The sequence below is a fragment of the Vidua macroura genome, chromosome 4 (assembly GCF_024509145.1).
Source record: "Vidua macroura isolate BioBank_ID:100142 chromosome 4, ASM2450914v1, whole genome shotgun sequence".
NCBI classification, from domain to species: Eukaryota; Metazoa; Chordata; class Aves; order Passeriformes; family Viduidae; genus Vidua; species Vidua macroura.
In genome coordinates this window covers 9769205-9789238 of record NC_071574.1, presented here as the reverse complement: position 1 = coordinate 9789238, position 20034 = coordinate 9769205, and the positions used below count along the sequence as shown (strand labels likewise).

Sequence of the window (20034 nt, the reverse complement as noted above, 5' to 3'; positions counted from 1 at the left end):
AATGTGATAAGGAGGTAATAAAATGATAATGCTAAATAATGATCTGACAGCAGTAAATTGTACCACTTCTCCCTCAGATGTAGACTGTTTGCAGAGTGCATGTTTTGTATTTTTTGAGTTGTCACATTTTACTTATTTTTAATCCTTGTACTAACATTTTTTCCCCATTATAGCAGGTGTTCCTGATGTATCAGCCAGAAGTCCTAAAAAACAATTTCAGGAAGAGAGAGTTACAAGTGACGGCATTCTTTGAAATGTGATCGGAGATTTGGTCTAAAGGCCACAGGGGTTTTACTGCTTTACTTCAGGAGAGCAAGTGTTTGATTTTGTCACTCATCAGGACTATAGGTAAGCACAATCTTAGCCTTAGACATTAATTTCCTGACTCTTGAAATAGGATATATGGACCTGTGGTCTTTCAAGAGGTATTTCCATGCTTTTTAGGTCTCACACATATTTTTTTAGGTTGCATATAAAATTAATTTTTTCAGTGCAGTTTCTTTTCCCTTAATTTTTTTGCAAGATTTAGAAGGAGTTCTGGCATATTTATATTTAAATAAAATTCTTTTAAGTATTATTTGAAATATATGTGAATGATGCTAGTATTTATAAGGGAAAACTGTTGTGATTCTTAACTATTGTTACAGTAGAGAGAGGGACCAGGTAAGACTTTCAATTCTCAACACACTCATAAATTATCTAGATCTCTGAATAAGGGGATGATAAGTCTCTGGATAGTACAGAATGATGGACAAGGCTGATGGGAAAGAGTTACCATGCATTTCTCGCAATGCACTGATATTAAACAAAGGGGTGGCAAGTGCAACACATCCAAAGGGATATATTACAACAAATGATTCCATTATGGACCATGTTGCTGTGGTAGAGACAACAAGAACAGATGATATGACAAGCTTCTATAGCTGTTTGGGGAGAACATGTTGAAAGTGGACACAAAATGCTCCCTCAGTTCAGGAATTCTCCCAAAGGACCCTGTGTTGTGCTTGCAGTCATTCCTAAGCCAGAGCTGGGAGAAAATTGTATGCATTTAATCAATTCAATAAGTGTTAGGCATTGACAAATTAATTTATTGCATTCAGTGTCAATGATACAGAAACAAGATTTATACAGATAATATATGAGATAGGTATTCACAGCTATGCAATGCCTACGCATCTGTGGGTATTTATACATTGCTGAGGCAAACAAATGTAATCAGAACAGTAGTGGATTTCTCTGCTTTGAGATACAAAGACTCAAGCCTGTTGTAAACCACAGGATACAATAAATAACTTTCTGTGATTGTTTAATTTATCTTGTGTGGCAACAATAATGCTTCTGTAGTCAGAGCTAAATGTGTTACAGTCATCCTAATGAGTGATACAGTAGCTAAAGATACTTCTGCCGTGTTTTCATAATTCGTCTGTTGATGGCCAAAGATAAAGCATAACTAGCACAATCTTACTGTGGTCAGATATAAACATGACCCTGTTTGCTGGTATAGACAGAATCTATAGAGACCTAAAGAGTAGCAGACATAAGTCAGAGTGGGAATGCAGAAGAGCACATATTTGCACTTCAGTGCATGAAGACAGTGTGTTTTCCATAAATATTGCACCTGACACTGCTTACTATGTAATACGTGACCTCCAAGGTTATTCTGGCCTTTTGGAGAATTTTCCACATGTATAGCATGAACCTCAGTCTTGATAAATATCAAAACAAAACTACCAGAGATTATTTCACCCTTGAGTAGCAATCAGGTAAGGAGTTTGATAAATATGGGGTTAAAACTTTGAGAAGCAAAACTAAAAAAGGCTTTCTGTTGTTGTTGTAGCTGGTTCGAGTTTAGTTGAAAAAAGAGATGTTCTTAGTAGTTTTCATTCTGAGTACACTCAGCAGAATTACTGGGGTGTAGACTGTTCTGATCAGTCCTGTTTGAACACTTTCTTGTCCTGAAAAACATGATCCTGGTATCCTTGGACATTAAGTGATGCTGGTAAATCAGCCCTGTCTGACTCTGTGTCATCATTTTACAAGGCTTTTCTAAATAGATCAGTCTGCTTTGTAGCCTTTGTAGCATGGCAAAACTCACAGAGAAATACCAGGGAGCCCTATGACTGGTGTCAGAAGAATAATTTTAGCAATAATTACATCTTCCCATGCCTAATGACAATGTCAGAATGTACTTCTGTACACTGGCTGCAAGCAGCTTTGGACAATGTTGCTACTCCAAACAGGTAAAAATTATACCCTGTATATTTCCTAAAAAAAAGGATCAAGTGATAGAAGGTTGACCTTCTTTGATAGTCATGATCACTGTCATTTGCCTCAGGTAGAAATACCCCTTTGTTAATCCTTAGGGAGTGTGTTACTTCAGCATCTGAAGCACCACCTGGCTGAAGCTAATGTGCCAGTGCTGCTTTGGAGCAGTATCAGCTGGGGACAAGAGATGTTTGGGTGGTCTGATAATAAAGGCATTACAAGAAAGGCAGGCTGCAAACTCTCCCCTGACATCCCTTTAGAGTCACTGGAAATGGTTAGTGTTGGACAGGAAGGAAGCATACTGGAAAGAGTGGTTGCCAAAATTTCTGTGACTGTGTGATTCCTTCTTTTTGAAGACCTTGGCAAGTGTTATTTCCAGGCTGTGTTCCCCTTATGTATCAGAGGGAAGGCAAACCCTTAGTAGCACTCCTTGAAAGCTATCACCTCCCACTGCAGTTATCTGTTCACAGTGTATTTGAACCTGCTTAAAAGTTGACTGCTGTGCAGGAAAGGGCTGTTTATACCTGATTTAACCCTTCCATGTGAGGCACTGCAAATAGACACAGGTCAGTGCTGTGTTTGCTTCTTCTTGCACTGGAAAAATAAATGGGTCGTAATTCCAGTTCCCTCTGACATTTGACAGTTAGGCAATAGACAATGTTTTGCAATATGAAATTAGTAGAATGACCTCAAGGGATCTAGAACCTAGAGTAGGCAGTTGATGACCATTCCATCTCCTTGTCATTTCCCTAGGAGACTAGGAATTGTTTCAAGTGAATTTATTATGCTTGTGGGTGTCAATTTGAGATTCATTAAATTAAAGGGAACTTTGCTCTTGGATTCCTACTGTGTCACCCACATGGCTTTCTTCTAAGTTGGGTTCCATTCTTCCAAATGGACAGAGAGTTTTGCACATTTTCTGGTGGCTTTTCCTAACATATGGGGTACTTCATCATAAAAACGTGCTTGTGGTTATTTGGTATAAATTCATCACCTGTTATTTACTGGACCTTACAAAAAAAAAAAAAAAAAAAAAAGAGTGCTATATTTTGTTGCTGCATGTTTATTTGCATTATTTGTAATACTTTTCCTCTTCTGGATAAAGCCTCTCTCACAGCTTCTAAACAGATGTGATTGCAGCAGGTTGGCTCTTGGTAAGAGGGACAAAAAGGGCAGAAGAATGACATGCAGAATCTCTATTGAGTCAGTGGATGGTAGAACTAATTCTGAAAGAAATTTTTGCTGAGGAAATTTATGTAGTCACATTACCAACTGTAGTTATTCAGCTTAGTGGTGGATGCATATCTATTCACATTGGAATTTGACAAAAATGACATTTCATGGCTCTTCTGAAATAATAAGATCATCAGTTTTTGTGATGGGGTGTAAAAAGCTATGCCAGATTTCTGACCAAAAATAGGAAGCTATATTAGGAATTGCCTAAAGAAATAATTTCCTTTCTTCTTCACATTATGAGGAAGTTCATTACCCTCATTTAGGGCAGAGATAAAATTCAAATCCATATTCACTTCTATAGCAGTCTCAAGTGCTTTGACATTAAGACAAACAGTGCTTAGACCACTATGTCTCAGTTGTTTTTATGCTTATGGTCTCAAGAGCAGAAGGATGCTTTAGAAGCTTCAGCAGACATTTTTGGCAGAAATTTAACAAGATTAAACTCATTGGTCATAATTGGACAAGTTCCAGTACTCAGGTTTACTCCTTAGTGGATTTTGGGACAATTTTCCATCAAATTACAATTTTTATTCCATACTGTTAATAGGTAGATGTACAGAATCTCCTTGATTTTGGTGTCATTCCCAGTTTGGATGGTTGAGGTGTGGGCTTTTTGTTTGTGTGTTTGCTTCTTTTTCCCTCCAAATCATGTGACATCAATGGTAACACAGTAGTAATAACATCGAAATGGTTTTCATTATTTCGGGAGGTACAAAGTGGATAAAGCAAAGAATAATTGTAAGAAGAGCCTTGGCCATATGGATCTTGTAGTACCTTTGGGCTGGATGGTTTGACCACCTCAGTAGAGAGGCTACTAGAAACTCTTCAGTTCTTTCTTTATATGGTTTCACAGGATAAAAAACAACTCTCCTTTATCCAGGAGAGGAAACTTCTTCCTCCCACCCAGGCTAGGCAAGTCTGTCTTTCCCTCTGTGCTTTTAAGAAATTATCTGTCTTGTTTGTGCCTACACTTGCTGCTGAGGCATCCTACCAAGTGAGTCTCCACATCTTCCTGTTCCTTGCAATTCTTCATTTTGCCCACCTTTCCTGCCTCAAATCAGGTCCCAGAAATTACCTCCACCCTCCCGCCCACGGGGTTTTTAGCACTTAGACTCTGTACATACCGATCCCCTGTGCCGAGGCTGATGGCAGCTATTCACAGGTGCTGCCAGGTGGATCAACACCCTTTCCTCCAGCTCTCCACTGCAGGCCCTGCTAGGAAATGTGTGTTAGCTGTGCAAGCCTCTCTAGGGAATGTGTGTTAGCTTGAGGAAGAGACCAGAATGGAGAATAAGGAATAGTAGCTAAAGAGAAATGGGTGAGCAAAGCTGTTTTACAATGGAACATTTTTCTTAGAGAAGTTTTTTGGCAAGGTAGGTGAGAAATAGTGGTTAATGGTGTACCTGGCAGCAGCAGGGTGAGAGTGAGAGGCTTATAAGGTTGTCACTGAGAGAATGAGCGTTGGGAAGGCAGAAACACTTAAAAACCAAACCAGTGAGGTTTTGTAGAGGATACAGAAGGCTCAGAAGGCAGCCAGAAAGGGGAGAGAAAGGTGAGGAAGCTAAGTAATGAAAAGATGCAAAAGAGAAGTTATATTGCTGGATAAGATTGTAATGTAATTTGAAAGACCTGAGGGATGTCAGGCAGCAGCAAATCTGAAGGTACAGAAGCTACTCAACTCACTATGTGGCACAAGAAGCGTGCCATGGATTCACATGGGCTTGTGAGCATCAGGAGTCTGTGTGCTGGTGCCTGGGTGTGTGGTGTTAATTAGAGGTGGTGCAGCCCCCTCTGACATCTGTGCTTCTCTTACTGCCTGGACGGTGTTGGATGCACATTTTACACAGGATCTTTGCAGCTTCTTCCATTTATAAGGAATCTAATTGCTTCACAATGCAAACCAAGCAATAGTACTTGAGGATGGGAATATTGTAAAAGGACAGCCCTGGCTGCAGACAAACACACCAGTATATTGGCAAAGGGAAGTGTGCTGTGGACCAGCATGTCACTGTCTTGGACGTTGTGCCCTAAATCCTCCTTCTACCAAGGCTGGTTAATTTGTTCTGTGGGAAGGTTGTAAACGAGTAGCTGGTGGGCTCCTCTGAGGTTCTAGAGTTATTCACCTTCGTATCATCTGTGATGCATGCAAAAAGGCAGAAGGGTGGCTATAAGGGGTTGAGCTGGGTATTTTCTAAAAAATACTGAATTAAATTATTGAAAATTGATAGGCTAGAAGGAGAAACAGGATTATCTATTGCATTTCAATTCTGTAGTTGAATATGTGTGAAGATAGATGGCTTGTTACTTCACCACAATGTATTTTGTAACCCTGTAATACAGGCTTTTTTGGTGAATTTGTGGTAGAGTGGAGGGAGCAGATTTATTGTCTTGTCAGTCCTTGCCTGTTGAAACTTGCATCTTTATTTCATATGTGTTATTAAAAAATAAAATAGAAAAAACCTTACTTGCACCTCAAGCTTCTGTTTCATTCATTTGTTCAAATACCAAAACAAGGCAATTATCTCACTATGAAATAGAAAATCTGAATTAATAAGTCACAGATTTGTGCAAACATCAGTTGGAGAAATGCTTCATGTGTATTAATAAGAGAAGATTTTAGGCAGTCTGAAAAATACACCCACCTATTTCTGTATTGTAATTTATTGGCAGGATACCTTGTGAAAACGAGTTGTCACATTGACAAGGTTCCTTATTGGCAGCATCTAATTATCTAACATATATTATTACTTACCATGTTTTTTCCTTTCTTCTCCCCTGGTGAGCAAATGCTTATCAATTACAAGGAAGTGGGTGGAGTTAGGGTGGGACAAAGAGTAGAAATTACTTTATCATTGAGAGTATCAGTAGTGTCAGTCTTCAGTGAGCAACAGCCTTCTCCTAGAGACAGCTTTGGCTCTTAGAATGTGTAATTTTTCTTTGCCTCTGTCTCTTGAAGCTTGCTAGATTCTCCACTACAGATGACCATATATTCTCAGAAAGGCAACTGGTTGGCATTTTGGAGGGGCAAACATGGAAGAAAGTAGAGAAGGTCATGGCCTTGCAGAAGGCAAGATTTTGTCTATCTGGATGGTTTTGTTTGTGGCATTAGTTTTGTTGCCTTCGATATTTCGAGTGTCACTGGGGATTTCTCATTTCTATGTGAAAATTGTAATTAAAATGTTAGAGGTAAGTTGAGAAGTGAGTTCAAAGGTATGTGTTTGTTAGAGGTCATGTTTAATAAAAAATAAAAATCTGTACATTTGATAGAAATGCCATAAAAGTCAGCAGAAAAAAATTCCATTAACTTGCATGTGTTATTTGCAGCTTTATTTTATACAATCATTTTTCAAGGAGTGTCTTTAATGATATCTAGTTATGTGCTGGCTTATAATCTGCTACTGATTTAAGGTTTTTTGGGGTTAAAGTAGAGATTCCATGGTATTTTCTTCTAGTTCATGCTTGTTAGAATGTTTCATGCAAGTAGAATACTCTTGACAAGTATAAAGAAAAAGATCTATTAGTTTGTGGGAGTTGGTAAGTAATAAAAACGTGTATTTTAGATGTATATAAGTTTCAGTGGTTTTATTTGGATTGTTTTAATTGCATGGAATTAATATTCCAGGTAAGAACACTGATTCTGTGTGTTTGCTTCACCCAGTTAAATCTGGGGGATCCAGCAGTTAAAAGTTCTGCTGTACAGACTTAAAGGAATCTGTGTGCAACCTTCTAAAAGTGCAATTTTTCTAGAGATAAACGGATCATGGTTAAGATTCTGATCCTGCTTTTATCAATAAAAGGTTTCTGGGGCTTTTTATAAGCCAGAATCCCATTTAGTTTTTCAAGATTGACTTTTGATATCCATTATTAGCCAGAAGTAGGTGCTGTGAATTCATCATATTGAGCAGTAAAGCATTTCCATTTTCCAGTAGATTGACTTTGTGCTTCTGGCATAAACCTACTTTCTGTGAATATACTTTCTACTTGTGGCAGAAAACATGTTACTATTATTGTTGCTCTTATTATTAAGCCCTTGGAGTAATCTGTTTTGCAGTAGAACATGTCTGTAACAGTGTGATACTATTAATGTCATAACCATCTTACTTTGCCAATTCTGTCTTTTATCCTTCTTATGTTCTCTTTTGTTTGTTGTTGTTTGCGGGGGGGAGTTTTTTGTTGATTTGTTTTAATACTGATTAGGAGCTCTTGGGCAGTATCTGTCTTCAGCTGTATGAACATCATTTAGCATAGTGCAGATGACTGCAAAATTTTGGGGTTATTTTTTTCAGATACTGATGTCAGCGGGCAGTGACTGCCTGCTGTGGATGTATGTAATATTAGCCTTTATATGTGAAATATTTTTTAATCAGACAGTGGTATGCTAATTAAATTCTTATTCATACCCTAATTAAGAGCTACTCTCCAAACCTGTCTTTGGACAGCTTCACTGCTTCAGTTGGTGGGCATCAAAATAATTTCTGAGTTTTTTTTCCCTGTGCATTTCCCAACTTCAAGAGACATTTGACCCACTCAGTGTGTGTTTTATGTAGGAAGGCACTTCTCTTTGGTAAAGCACATGAAGTATTTTTCTCTCCACAATTTTTGTAACAGGTTATGAGTGTGATGATTCCGTGCTCGCAATGTGGAGGATCAACATACTGAAAAGTAAATAAGTTAATTGTTATGTGATCAGCTATAGCCTTTTGTTGTCACAGCAGCTAATAACAGGAACAACTCCATGCACTGCTATTTAGGCTGGCTCATTTTGTTCTTTTGTTCAAAGTTGTTCCCTAATTGTCCTGTGGGCAAAAAAAGGAATTTCCTCTGTTTTCATCTTACAATTAATTCCAATGGTTTTCTTTGAAGTATTGTCAAATGATTCTCCTTGTGCCACAAAAGTAGTTAAGAGCTATTTTGGTGGAAAATGGGGGGGAGAAAGGATGGAGGGGGTGTTAGGTTTTGCTTGTAATGTGGCCCACTAGGCTCTTTGGAAGAAATGGTAGGACTGGAAAACTCTGGGTTAAAGCTTGTGCATGGAATTGCTGGGCCCATTCTTGGAGTCCTGGGGCTTTTTCACCAGAATACAGCCAAAATTGCATCTTGGGATAAGTCAGCTTTAAAGCAGGCTTGTTTGAGATATGAGCAACCTGACATTGAAACCCTCTAGAGGTGTTGGCTGGTTTCTAGCTGTGGTGTTGTGTTCCTGTGATATTGCTAATGGCATAATGCACAGAGACTGTCTGTGGTTCCTCTTGTCCTATGGAATGGTGAAACAGGATGCCTTCCCGGAGAGCCGAGCTGGAAATGCTGAAGATGCTTAGTCACGTATTAGCACACTACTGACTATATTGAAGGAATATCACTGCTCGAGGAAGTGCCAAACAACTGTGTGATGCTTCAGCAAAAATCCAACCTTTAGCATTATAGCTGGTCTCTCCATTGTGTTGCATTTGACTTAGTCTGTTATGTAGACCAGCAAAATTAATAGAAAACTTCTCACCTTAGGAGTTTCTTTCTATCTGTTTCTTACAGCTGAACAGAGGAAAAGCATGTTTTATTTTCTTCCATGTTTGGCAGCTTGAGAAGAATATTAGAGTGGAGCCTGAAATCAAGGACTTCAAAGTAAAAAGAAATATTTTTTATAGTTTTGTTTTCAAAGAAAGTGTATGATTTATTTTCTTTCTAAAATAACAAGTATCTAGATTCCTTGACAGAAAAGCAGCAGAAGGTAAAACTTATTTCCATGCATTGCATCTTTTCCATTTATTCCAATCACCATTCACAGTGCTATAACACTTCAGTGAAGTCAAGAAATCAAAGTGACTTATCTCATCATATGCCACCATTACTCATTGCTTAGTGATGGGTCTGAAAACTTGAGTTTTATTCTGAAACACCTTTCTTGCTCCCAACAAATTAAGTGAGATCTAAAGATACACTTAATTTATCCTTCAAATATTTCTGGAGGTTATAAAGATGAATGTGGTTTGGGTTTTGTTAGGGTTATTCTTTCACATATGCTTGCAAACTTTTATTTGTAAATAATGTATTTTCTCTGAGCTTTGTCCATCCTGGGGTTTGTTGGATCTGAGGATAGTAGCAAAGCTGTTCCAGGAATGTTACTCCAGTGATTGCAAAAGAAGATGCATTTGCTAGGATGAAATCAATGCCATGTTCTCAGAGCCCTGTGAAGAGTCAAAGAACACATTAAATGGCTGCAGCTGTATTTGCTAAGAAATGTTCTGGAGTTCTACAAGATCTGAACTTCTGTATGAAATTGGAGCATTGTTGCTTCTAGAGAAAAAGAAATCAGTCAGCTAAAAATTGCGAGTAGTTTTTGTATTTCGCATTACAAGTATATGGAAGTATACGTATGCTGTGAACTCTTACTGGAGTATGGCAGATGTTGCAAGCACTTCAGCTGGTGAAAAATTGCATTGCTGTGCTTTTAAATACATGGTTATCCTTAGCTGGCCTCTCCATCAAAACCCAAACAAATGATACCTGTGCTTTTATCCCAAACAAACCCTTCTCAACCCATTTCATCAGTCCTCATGGAGCAGCCAGGAGATTTGTGAGTCCTTTTCACAGCCTGAGGGTGGACAGTCACATCTTCTCAGACTGAGTGCAACATTTATACCATTTGATCTAGGTTCATGTTTGTGATGGGCGAGGGGAAATAGTGCCAGGCAGAACCACTGTTGGGTGAGGAGGTCACAAGTGCTTGACCCGAGATGGTAATTTTAGTTCATGCTGAAAACATACCAGCCTTCTCTTTGCCACTGTAGTGGAAGACTTTACATGGAGGAATTGCCCCAAAGCCTTTGTCACACATGCGGAAAAGATTGAGAAAAGTTCATGTAATGAGTGATTAGAAAAACGTTTTGTGAGAATATGGGAGAAGAGGTAGTAAAATATGGGAAGAGAGGCAAAACTGAATTATTACTTAGCATGGAAAGATGGAGTATTGAGGTGTACTTGAAAGAGAAAAGGGAGGAAAAATCCTGTAAGAAATGAGACGTCAGGAAATTAACATTCCATATTGTATTTCATGTCATGTCCTGTGAAGACAGTAATTAACATAAAGAAGTATTGGGCACCCTCATTTTGTTTAGAATGTAATTACAGGAAGCTCAAACAGATGTCTGTTGGACTGTTGGAATTAAGCTGTCAAGTATTCAGTATTCCAGGTGAGATCAACCATTGGGTGTTTGGACTTCCTGTGCCCTCATCACTTCAGAAATGGGAGTGAGGGAAAACGCAACATCTGAGTTCTCATTCAGTCAGCAGATGTAGGAATGAAGTTGCTACATTTAATACTTAAATTCTGTGTTAGTTGCAACATCTGTGAGTTTTTTTGTAAGGTATTTAAAACATCCTTTCATTACTGTTTTGCAACAAAGACCAGCATGACAGCTCTGTCTCAATACTGTGCAATACAAAGGCGATCACAAAGCCTTATTTCATTTTGGAAAACAAATTATACATACGGATGCTACCAAAGGCAGAACAATACAGTAGCCGCTGCAGAGTTAGTTAGTCCAGAGCTGGACCCAGACAGATGGCTTTGACAGGTGTCAATGCAATGGCTGGACCGAAAGCCTAAGACCTGGGTGACTCTACAGCTGTATTTCCTCCTCACTGTTTGTTCTTCAGCCTCCCATGCCAAGCGATGAGTTAGGAGAATTTCATGTCCCATGATGGTTTGTGGAAATGTATTGCCTTTTTTCTTGTTCACACATTCTGCCCAAAGCTTTCCCATGGTAAACCTCAGTTCTTGTAGTAGAAGAGAAAATGAATAGCTGTTCCTTAAGCACCTCCTCTGTGCCAGTCCAGACTTTGTAGATAACAAAGACTAGACTTTGTCTTAACCCATCTAAGCCAGCTCTTTTCCAGTTACAAGCCCTGTGTAACTGTTCAGCCTTTGAAAGCTCTTCTTCATCTTCCTTGGAAACTGCCTTTGTAGCTTTGACTATTTAGTTTGTCAGTCACTTTTGCCTCACTCTTTCTCTGTGCTAGGAGGCAAGATTTTATAATTTACTAGTAAGCTTTATAATTTTGGGGGGTTTTGTGTTGTCTTGCTCATCTAGATTAGTTAATGTGTAATTTTGGAGTCAGCTTGGTTAGTGACTGTCACCCTTTTTCTATCTGGGAATCAAAAGCCAGCCTCCTGGAGGTATTCCAGATTCTTCAGGACAGTATTAGCAAGCTCATTTCTGGCAGTCCTGGCCAGCTGACAGGTGCTTTTTTATGTAGGAGAACAATGGTAGGCAAGATAAGGGTGGGAGACAGGAAAGCAAAGACTAAGGCAGAAGGCTTTATTTATCAGTCTCAAATATTTTATGTTTTATACTTTTCCTCCTTGTGCCATGCAACTATCCTAAAGGATGTTGGGGAAGGGATGAGGACCAGCAGTATTTTCTAAAGAGGTTAAATTTGCCACGTCTGCCTTTACTCTCTTTTGCAATGTTCCTGTACCTGTTCTGTATGTTCTTTCATTTCTCAGTGTGTGGGCTGCTGTTTTCATGACATCCCCTGGCTCCATCATTCTGAATGACTCTCCATGTGTTGCAAAAGATTGAGAGATGATGTACCTGTTGACCTTTTCAGGAGATTAATTGGGAAGTATAGACAAAATGATGCTCTGTGGTGCAGGTTTTTAAATTTCTTTTTTGGGGGGGTTGTTTGCTTTGTGTTGTTATTAAAGATGGTTTGTATGGAGTTTAAAATACCACATCAAATCCTATTCTGCCTTCACTTTTTTTTCTTTTATGGTGGCTGGTTAAAAAAAAAGTCAGTTAAGGGTAACTAAAATATCCTAGCTATGTCAGGCAAAGTGTCCATTTTGTTACTGACTTAACTTTGATAGCTACAGAAAGAGTATGCAAAACTTTAGGGTGGCAAAAAGCTGGTTGATGTTTGCGCATGAGACGTGTTGTAATGTAGCGAAGACTATTTGAGAGCAGCTTTGTGGTGACTTGTTTGGCTGCACATGTCAGCTAGAGGGAAACAGTGTTTAGCATGAGTTTATATGAAGCAGATGGATTATCCTTATCTATTGTAGATGGGAACCCTTAATAGCAGGTGAAGGAATAAACTGAGTGGGTCACTGAGCCTTTAATAATGAGCAGAGCCTACTCAAGCATACTATGCCCTTTGTTAGGGCAGGTACCTTGACATAAATACAGCCAGATTTTAGTACTCACGAGAGCTACCATTTATATGTCTATGTATGTATGTTGAAAGCATTCAAAACTAGGAAAACTTCAAAAATCAGGCATATTTTTATATTTGATTTTGCTAATGGAGAGTTTTATGATGTTCTATACAAGGAGAAGAAATGGTTTAGCTCAAAAAAACGAAGACAGGGAAGCGTGCAAACTCGTTACCAAAGCTGCTACCTTCTGAAATACTATTGATACAAAATGTTGCCAGCTCAGTTTTCTGTCAACAGAGAGCCACTTGAATGACCTCAAAATGAGTTAATATCTTTTATTCTTTAAAATAAATTTTTTAGTTCTATTTTTCTGGCATGTCTCTAATGTCAGTGATATTATTTTGTATAATCCTATTGCCTGAAGCTAACTGTAGAAGAGAGAGTTTTGGACACATTGGATCTTATAGAGTCTCATAGGTAGCTCAGTAATTTGCTGGACCCCCAGGATAAAAAAACTGTGTCCTGAAAAGAAGTTTGAGCCAAGCAATTTTTCCTGGAAATAGCAAAAGGTTGTCTATGTAACAAATGAAACAGCAGGCATGCGGGGCACCCTTCAGGCTGAATTTGAAAAATGAAAATCCTAGACCTGGCAGGGGTAAAAGAGGCTCAGACAATTCACCTGAGGTAATTGCAGAATATCTGGAAATGATGAAATGAAAACCATCAACATCTACTTTTCTTGTTTTGGGAACAGTGGGCCACCCTGCAGATTGAGGAGGGAGTAAAAAAGCAGAAGGCGATGGCACTTGAAAATTTAATCTCCACTGGTAAGATCTCTGGATGAAGGGGACACAGCACTATTTATCATATAAAAAGGCAGCTATTTAACAATCTTACTTAGAATGAGTTTGATGAGCAAATATCCATTGAAGTTATAAACCTACATAAGCATGTTATAAAAAAATATGATCTCTGAGTTTTGTGAATAAAAGTAATTAGAGACTAGTGTGGGTATACAAAGACATTGCTGGTAAGCATTTGGGAAGCATGCCTGTTTTCGTAAGTGTTTTTTGCTTTCTTGCTCCATCAGCTCTCTCTTTACAGGATGGGGAGGAACTAGTGTTCTTTGTGCTTGACATGGCTCTGCATAGTTCTTTTACTTCTTGTAACTCCTAACATGCAAAAAATCCAGGCTCTCAAATAAAAGAGTTACAGCATCCCATGGATCACAGATACAAATTGCACTCTTTTCTAGACATGAGGATAAAATCCAAATATTTTTCCCAACTATTTTTCCTTCCTTCTTTGACCAAAGAGGAGTGGGTTAAGTTCTTATAGTTATCCTTTTACTTGTAGTACCATTTTTTGTGATTAGTCATGTACGCTGCTTGGTTTGTCAGCTAATAATTTTCTGGTCTGATGATTTCCTGGGAGTTGAAGGTTTTACTGAAGTGCAGATAGAGGAAAGTTTTGTGATTCTGATCAGGGGGAGGTAGGTTGATCAAGATAAATTAAGTGTATTTTTATAATGCATACTTAGTGTCATCCAATACACCCCATCAAAAAAAAAAAAAGTGTGGGGGCCAAACAAAAAAGCCAAGTGTTAGCTGGTATGAACCGAGAGAATTTTAGTCACTGTAATCAGCCAGATAAAAATCTGGTCTCAGAGTGATCTCAGCAGATATCTGAGACTTGCTGCTTGGCTGTCCTATGAGGTGTGGTTTTACAAATATCAGAGCAAGAACGTGTTGTTATTCTTCCTGCACAATGTGTCTGTGTAATGATTTGTATGTCTGGGGGGAGAAATCCAGGCACTTTCAAGTTTCTTGGTAGGGAAATGACTCTTAACTGAGAAGGTATGGGGGAAGATAGAAGGTTCCAAGAAAAAAAAAATGCAGAGGAAGGTGTTTTTTACAGATGGGAAACAATAAAGCTAATCAACAGCAGCAAGAACAATCATACAAACTCTGCCTGAATTTGAGTCAAGGCACCAGGAGGGATCTGCTATCTTGGCAGTATATATGTGACATTTCTAGCTGTGAGTGGCTATGTTATTTGATAAACAATAATGAAGTAGGTGTTGTGCTCAAGGTTTTATTTGCAGCTTGACTGGAATCCTTTTCTCCTTCCTCAGCAATTTAGGGACGTTATATGGCATAGGATTAGAGAAGTAACTTGTGGAATGAACTGTCAGTACATAAATGAGGCATAGCAATACCGTTATCATGCTTGAGTAGGAGAAGAGCTGTTTCTAAAAAGCATATGTATTTCTCGATATTCTCTTTGGAATCCATGTTGTTCATTTCACCATGTGGAAGGAAGGCTTATTTCCTCTTGCAGGGATCATCCAGAGAGATGAGACTCCCATGGAAAAGGAGGTTGTTGGCCAGTGCCGAGGATGTTTCAGCCTTGCTGATGTCATGTACTTCTCCAAGAAGGGCTGTGAGGCAGTTGTGGAAGACGAAGTCACTCAACGGTTCTCCTCTGAGGAGCTGCTGTCCTGGAATCTCCTCAGCAGAACCAATGCCAACCTGCACCATGTCAGCTGGAAACTGGCTGCTGTGTGGGTCACTGGCATCCTAATTCGGTATTGCCTCCTGCTGCCTTTACGGTGAGCCAGACAGGGTTTGCTGGGATCATGGTATTTCATGGTACTTTTTACAGAAGTAGTGAAATAATATACTATTGGCTAGCAGAGGAAAGAGAACCTGGCATGACCTTTCCAAGAAGTCATCTAAACTCAAATATCCCTTAAAAAAAAAAAGTAAATTTCTCACATTCCATATGTTTTATTAGTAATTAATTTGTCTTTAAAATCCAGCAAAGCTGGATTAAGGGGTTTGTGTGCTGATTAGCTAGTAGTTTGTTGCTAGTTAGATGCTATTCATGCTGGAAGGAAGCATTGTGAAGTGGATCAAAGAGCCAAATAAGAATACCTTCTTGCTTACTCCTCCAGTTTTGCTTCTTGCCATTTAATTAAGATTATTTTACTTTGTAGCATCTGCTTGTCTGTTTTCAGCATCCTGTTGCTGATGTTGGCCACTACTGTAGTAGGACAGTTTCCAAATGGCAGGTATGTGTTTGCTGAGGGCTCTTTCAATTTCTTTCGTATTTCTTTAAGGATTTGAACTAGTAGTTGGAACACTGCTGAAGTCCAGAGGATTGATGTGGACTATCACGGGGTGACTTTTTCTCTCCTGTAAAATTATAGAGTGTTGTGAGAGAGAGTTATGGCAATGGCATCTGAAAGCAGACATGCAGTATGAGCCTTAGTATGATCTTTGTAGTAGCAGCAATTTGGGGTAACTCAGAGACTTTACATTGCATGTGTGACTCCACAGAACTAGAAATGTATCTATGGCTTCATTTCTTTTAGAGTTAAAGGCTGGCTGAGCAACCAGGTCCAGATGATATGTGCCACCTTAGGTGTCCGATGTCTGAGTGGCCTTGTTCATTTCCACAACAGGTGAGTGCTGCCACCTTGCCCTTTATTAGTCTAGAATTTGTTTCTTGTAGTATTTAACATCTCAAGTTTTGGAGCAGAATTCTTATTCCATTACTGCCTGGATACTTGGTGATGGTACAACTTGATCCATAAAGCTGTTTGGATCCTCCAGACCCTGTCAGGATGTTCACATGCCCTCCTGTGTTTCCTGCTGTGTATTGGCAGGGTGTGTGTAGATCATGTAGTACTGTCTTCAGACACTTAGATATTTTTCAGTGCTTGCCACCTGATTGGGCTTATAGTCTGGAGAATAAACATTAACTAATTACTTTTATGGTTGTCATTGCAGGGAAAACAAACCACAGGAAGGAGGCATCTGTGTAGCCAACCACACATCTCCATTGGATGTCCTAATCCTGGCCAGTGATGGATGCTATTCCTTGGTATGAACGAGACAGTTGGTAAATACCAGTAATGTTGAGATGCCCATAGATGTAGTATTGGGTAAGAGGATAAACTTCCTCATAGAACAGTTGAGATTTGACAGCATTCAAACTCACATTCTGAACTGTAAAAACCAGATGTAGGCAGGCATGTGCATATTTATGACCAAGGGGATTGGTATAATTTGTCAGTAAGCTTAGAAATTGTTGCATCTGTGTTTAGAATTTAATCATTTAAGTGTGTGTGTGTGTGTTTGCTTTGTAACAAGTTTCTTTTGGGCTTGCAGGTTGGCCAGGTACATGGAGGGCTTATGGGACTTATTCAAAAATCCTGCATGCAAACCTCTCAGCATGTCTTGTTTGAACGCTCAGAAATAAAAGACCGTCACCTGGTGAGGAAAAAGTAAGGTAGTGAGGTGATTGCTTTATTGTCTGGTCAGGTGTGGTAATTTGTCATCAGTGGTGATACTTGTGGTTTTAAGTGGTGCAGCAAATGTAGTAAGATGGTGACCTGTCACTTAACTAAATGTGGAGAATCATTAGATACATGTAAAACTGATGTTGTGAACCTAGAAAGCATGAAAACTAGAAATTTGGAATATATTTCAGTCTAAAGTAAAGTTTGACTGCATTCATAGCTGGAATCTGGGAATTTATTTTCATATGCTTCAAGTACCACCATTCTCTGGTTAAAATTGAACTTCATACAGCTTTGTAGAAAATCTACTTTTTTAATTAGCAAGAGATACTGAGATAAAGGCCTGAAACCAGAACGTATTCCAGCTGAGGCAACTGACTGCGCAAAAGGCAATTGCACAAGGGCTTTTCTTGTTCTATGTGAGAGGTAATGAATGTTTAGATTCTTGGACAAAATAAATATGAAGTATACACTGAAATTTTATTTTCTCTCCACAGAATTAGAGAACACATTGCCGATAAGGCCAAGTTACCCATTTTAATTTTCCCAGAAGGTAAGAAGCATGTATTGATTTTTTTGCTTTTCTCACTTCTTGCCATTGAGTGCAGTTTATTATATCCAGTCTTTAAAAGTGAGGTGTTTCTTTTTAGTTTGTAGAATTAATTAGCTCTTGTGAGATATTAAAAGCCAGGCTCTAGTATTTTACAACAGTTTTATGACAGTTTATTTGCTTTAGCATATAACAGAATGAAGACATACATGACTCTGGGATTATGTTCCAGAACTAAAGCTTACTTTCTCCTTTAACACTAAGTATCCTTAAGATAGTTTAGGATTAATTTCCTGATACTTTTCTCAGAGTGGATTAAGCCCTTCATCTATTTTACTTCTGACCAGGCACCTGCATTAACAACACATCGGTAATGATGTTTAAGAAGGGAAGCTTTGAGGTAGGAGGAACCATCCATCCAGTAGCAATCAAGGTACTGTAACTGCAGTTTTCCAAACATGGAAGGATTGGTTGCAAATGCTTCTCACATCAGAGAAGCTGTTCATGTAAGCCTTGAAAAGGGATATGTTTGGTGTGCATAAAGTACTGAATAAGCCCTGAGAGACAGAAACTTGTGCTTTTAAGCAGTATGAGAAACATGTCATTTCTGTCCTGGCTCTTACATACTCTGAGGATAAGGACAGTTTTCTTGGCACTTTCAAGTCTTTCTGAGTAGCTTTAGCCAGGTCACTCTAGATCTGGAAATATTAGTTACTTTTTCTGGCGCTATAATGTTGTCTGATCTTAATGGAAGTTGTTAAAACCGGTGTGAGCATTGTCAAGGAAACCTTTGTAGTCAGCATATATGTAGATGACAAGTTTTTATGTTTTGAATAAATCTTTTACTATAGTTGTGTTGCAACAGGGCTGTCACAGTTTGAGGTCATGCATTGCTTGTAAAGATTAACTGTTAGAAACTTGTAATGTTGGGACTTTACTCTGAATTTACTGATGCTTTCAGGAGGTGTAATTAGATTTGCCCCTTATTTAATAAGTTGAATTGTGACTTCGTGGCCAAAAAAAAAAAAAAAAAGAAAAAAAAAGCATTTTGTATGATTTAAACCAAGGCAGCTTACAGCTTATTCTTCTTGTCTTCCAGTATGACCCCCGCTTTGGAGATGCCTTCTGGAACAGCACAAAGCATTCCATGATGACCTATGCTTTTAATGTGTTAACCAGCTGGGCTATTGTCTGCAATGTGTGGTACCTGCCACCAATGGTCAAAGAGGTCCTTACATGTTTGTATGTTTTGAAAGTGCTTGTAAAATGTTGTCTGGAAGGAGGTCTGCATTATTACAGAAGGTGTTCTGAATCCTTATTGATAACTTAATGGACAAAGCCCAGGAAGCACCACTACAGTCTTGGATCTATGTAGGATGCATCCCCTGCTCTGGCCAGACCTGGGACTTCAGGCTGTGTGTTGTTTGAGGTTGTCCCAGAAACCAGAGAGCCTCCCATGTAGTTCTTTTTGGTGGCAAACCAGGATCAGCTGGAACTGCTCACATTTGGCTTATGGGTCTGGCATAAACCCTACTGCCTGCTGTCTGACAAAACCTATATTTTTAAATGAGGCACAGAGAAAATATCTATGTTGTAAAGCAATTAATTCATATATTTTTTTTAGGAAGAAGAAGATGCTGTTCACTTTGCTGACAGAGTCAAGGCTGTCATCGCTGCTCAGGCAGGAATGTCTGTGCTTCCTTGGTAAGAAGCAACACCTCTGGAATTGTTTTTAAAGGTGCTCTGTATTCTGAAATATTAGCATGGAATCCTTTAAAACCTGCTTTGTTTGCACTGTAGTCCACCACCCTTACTGACCCTGATTCAGAAAATGTTATTTTATTACTTGAACAATTACATTAGAATAATTAGAATAATATAGTAGATAGAGAGAAACAGGGCTGACAGGTGGATCTAGACAGCAGGCAATATTAGGTGATTAATTACTTGCCTGTTAGATGCTGGGTTAAAAGAAGGGCATTGTGGTGTTGTAAGACTTGGCAGTATAAATCACTTAGCATTATCTTACAGATGTCAACATTAAGAGTGGAAACTGCTCTGACTACATCGTCTAAATATAGTAATGTTTTCCTGCCTTGACCCTGAAGTGAGTTTAAGGCTGTTTCTTTTCTGTATCTTTCAGGGATGGGGGACTGAAAAGGAAAAAGGTCAAAGAGTCTTTCAAGGAAGAGCAACAGAAAAAATATTGCCAGATAGTAATAGAAAATGGATCTGTAGGAAATGGAAATGTTTATTAAATGCTATTTATTTTATTTCTCCATGACTTATCTCTACCATAAAATAGACTGGCTTTATATTAAACCCAACATGTTTTTCTTCTGTCCCTGTAAGATATTTTGCATGTGACACAACAGGGAAACAGTGAAGAGATATCCTTATTTAAAGCAAAGTACTATAATTTTATAAATAGGAAAACATAAAATATGATAATAAAATTCTCCTGATGCTGAGAAGAATCTACAGTAAAATTAATTATGTTCATTAAAATATGACTTTAAAATA

General features: G+C 38.6%; 1 protein-coding gene across 7 annotated transcripts in view; it reads left to right on the top strand.

Moving 5' to 3' along the window:
- The window catches only part of LOC128806404 (glycerol-3-phosphate acyltransferase 3-like), a 21316-nt gene extending 1282 nt beyond the window's left edge, over positions 1–20034 (top strand). For 2 of the 7 annotated variants that reach the window (XM_053975937.1, XM_053975936.1), the window contains exons 2-13: positions 174–348; positions 13410–13482; positions 14996–15266; positions 15654–15728; positions 16032–16121; positions 16450–16543; positions 16831–16946; positions 17459–17514; positions 17859–17944; positions 18611–18739; positions 19136–19215; positions 19655–20034. In XM_053975937.1, coding sequence (XP_053831912.1) covers positions 13455–13482; positions 14996–15266; positions 15654–15728; positions 16032–16121; positions 16450–16543; positions 16831–16946; positions 17459–17514; positions 17859–17944; positions 18611–18739; positions 19136–19215; positions 19655–19769 — 1140 coding nt within the window. In that variant the 5' untranslated portion in view covers positions 174–348; positions 13410–13454 and the 3' untranslated portion in view covers positions 19770–20034. Of the gene's footprint in view, positions 1–173; positions 349–6458; positions 6688–13409; positions 13483–14995; positions 15267–15653; positions 15729–16031; positions 16122–16449; positions 16544–16830; positions 16947–17458; positions 17515–17858; positions 17945–18610; positions 19216–19654 lie in introns of those variants that run through there. The other 5 variants (XM_053975938.1, XM_053975942.1, XM_053975940.1 and 2 more) reach the window with 5 other exon arrangements.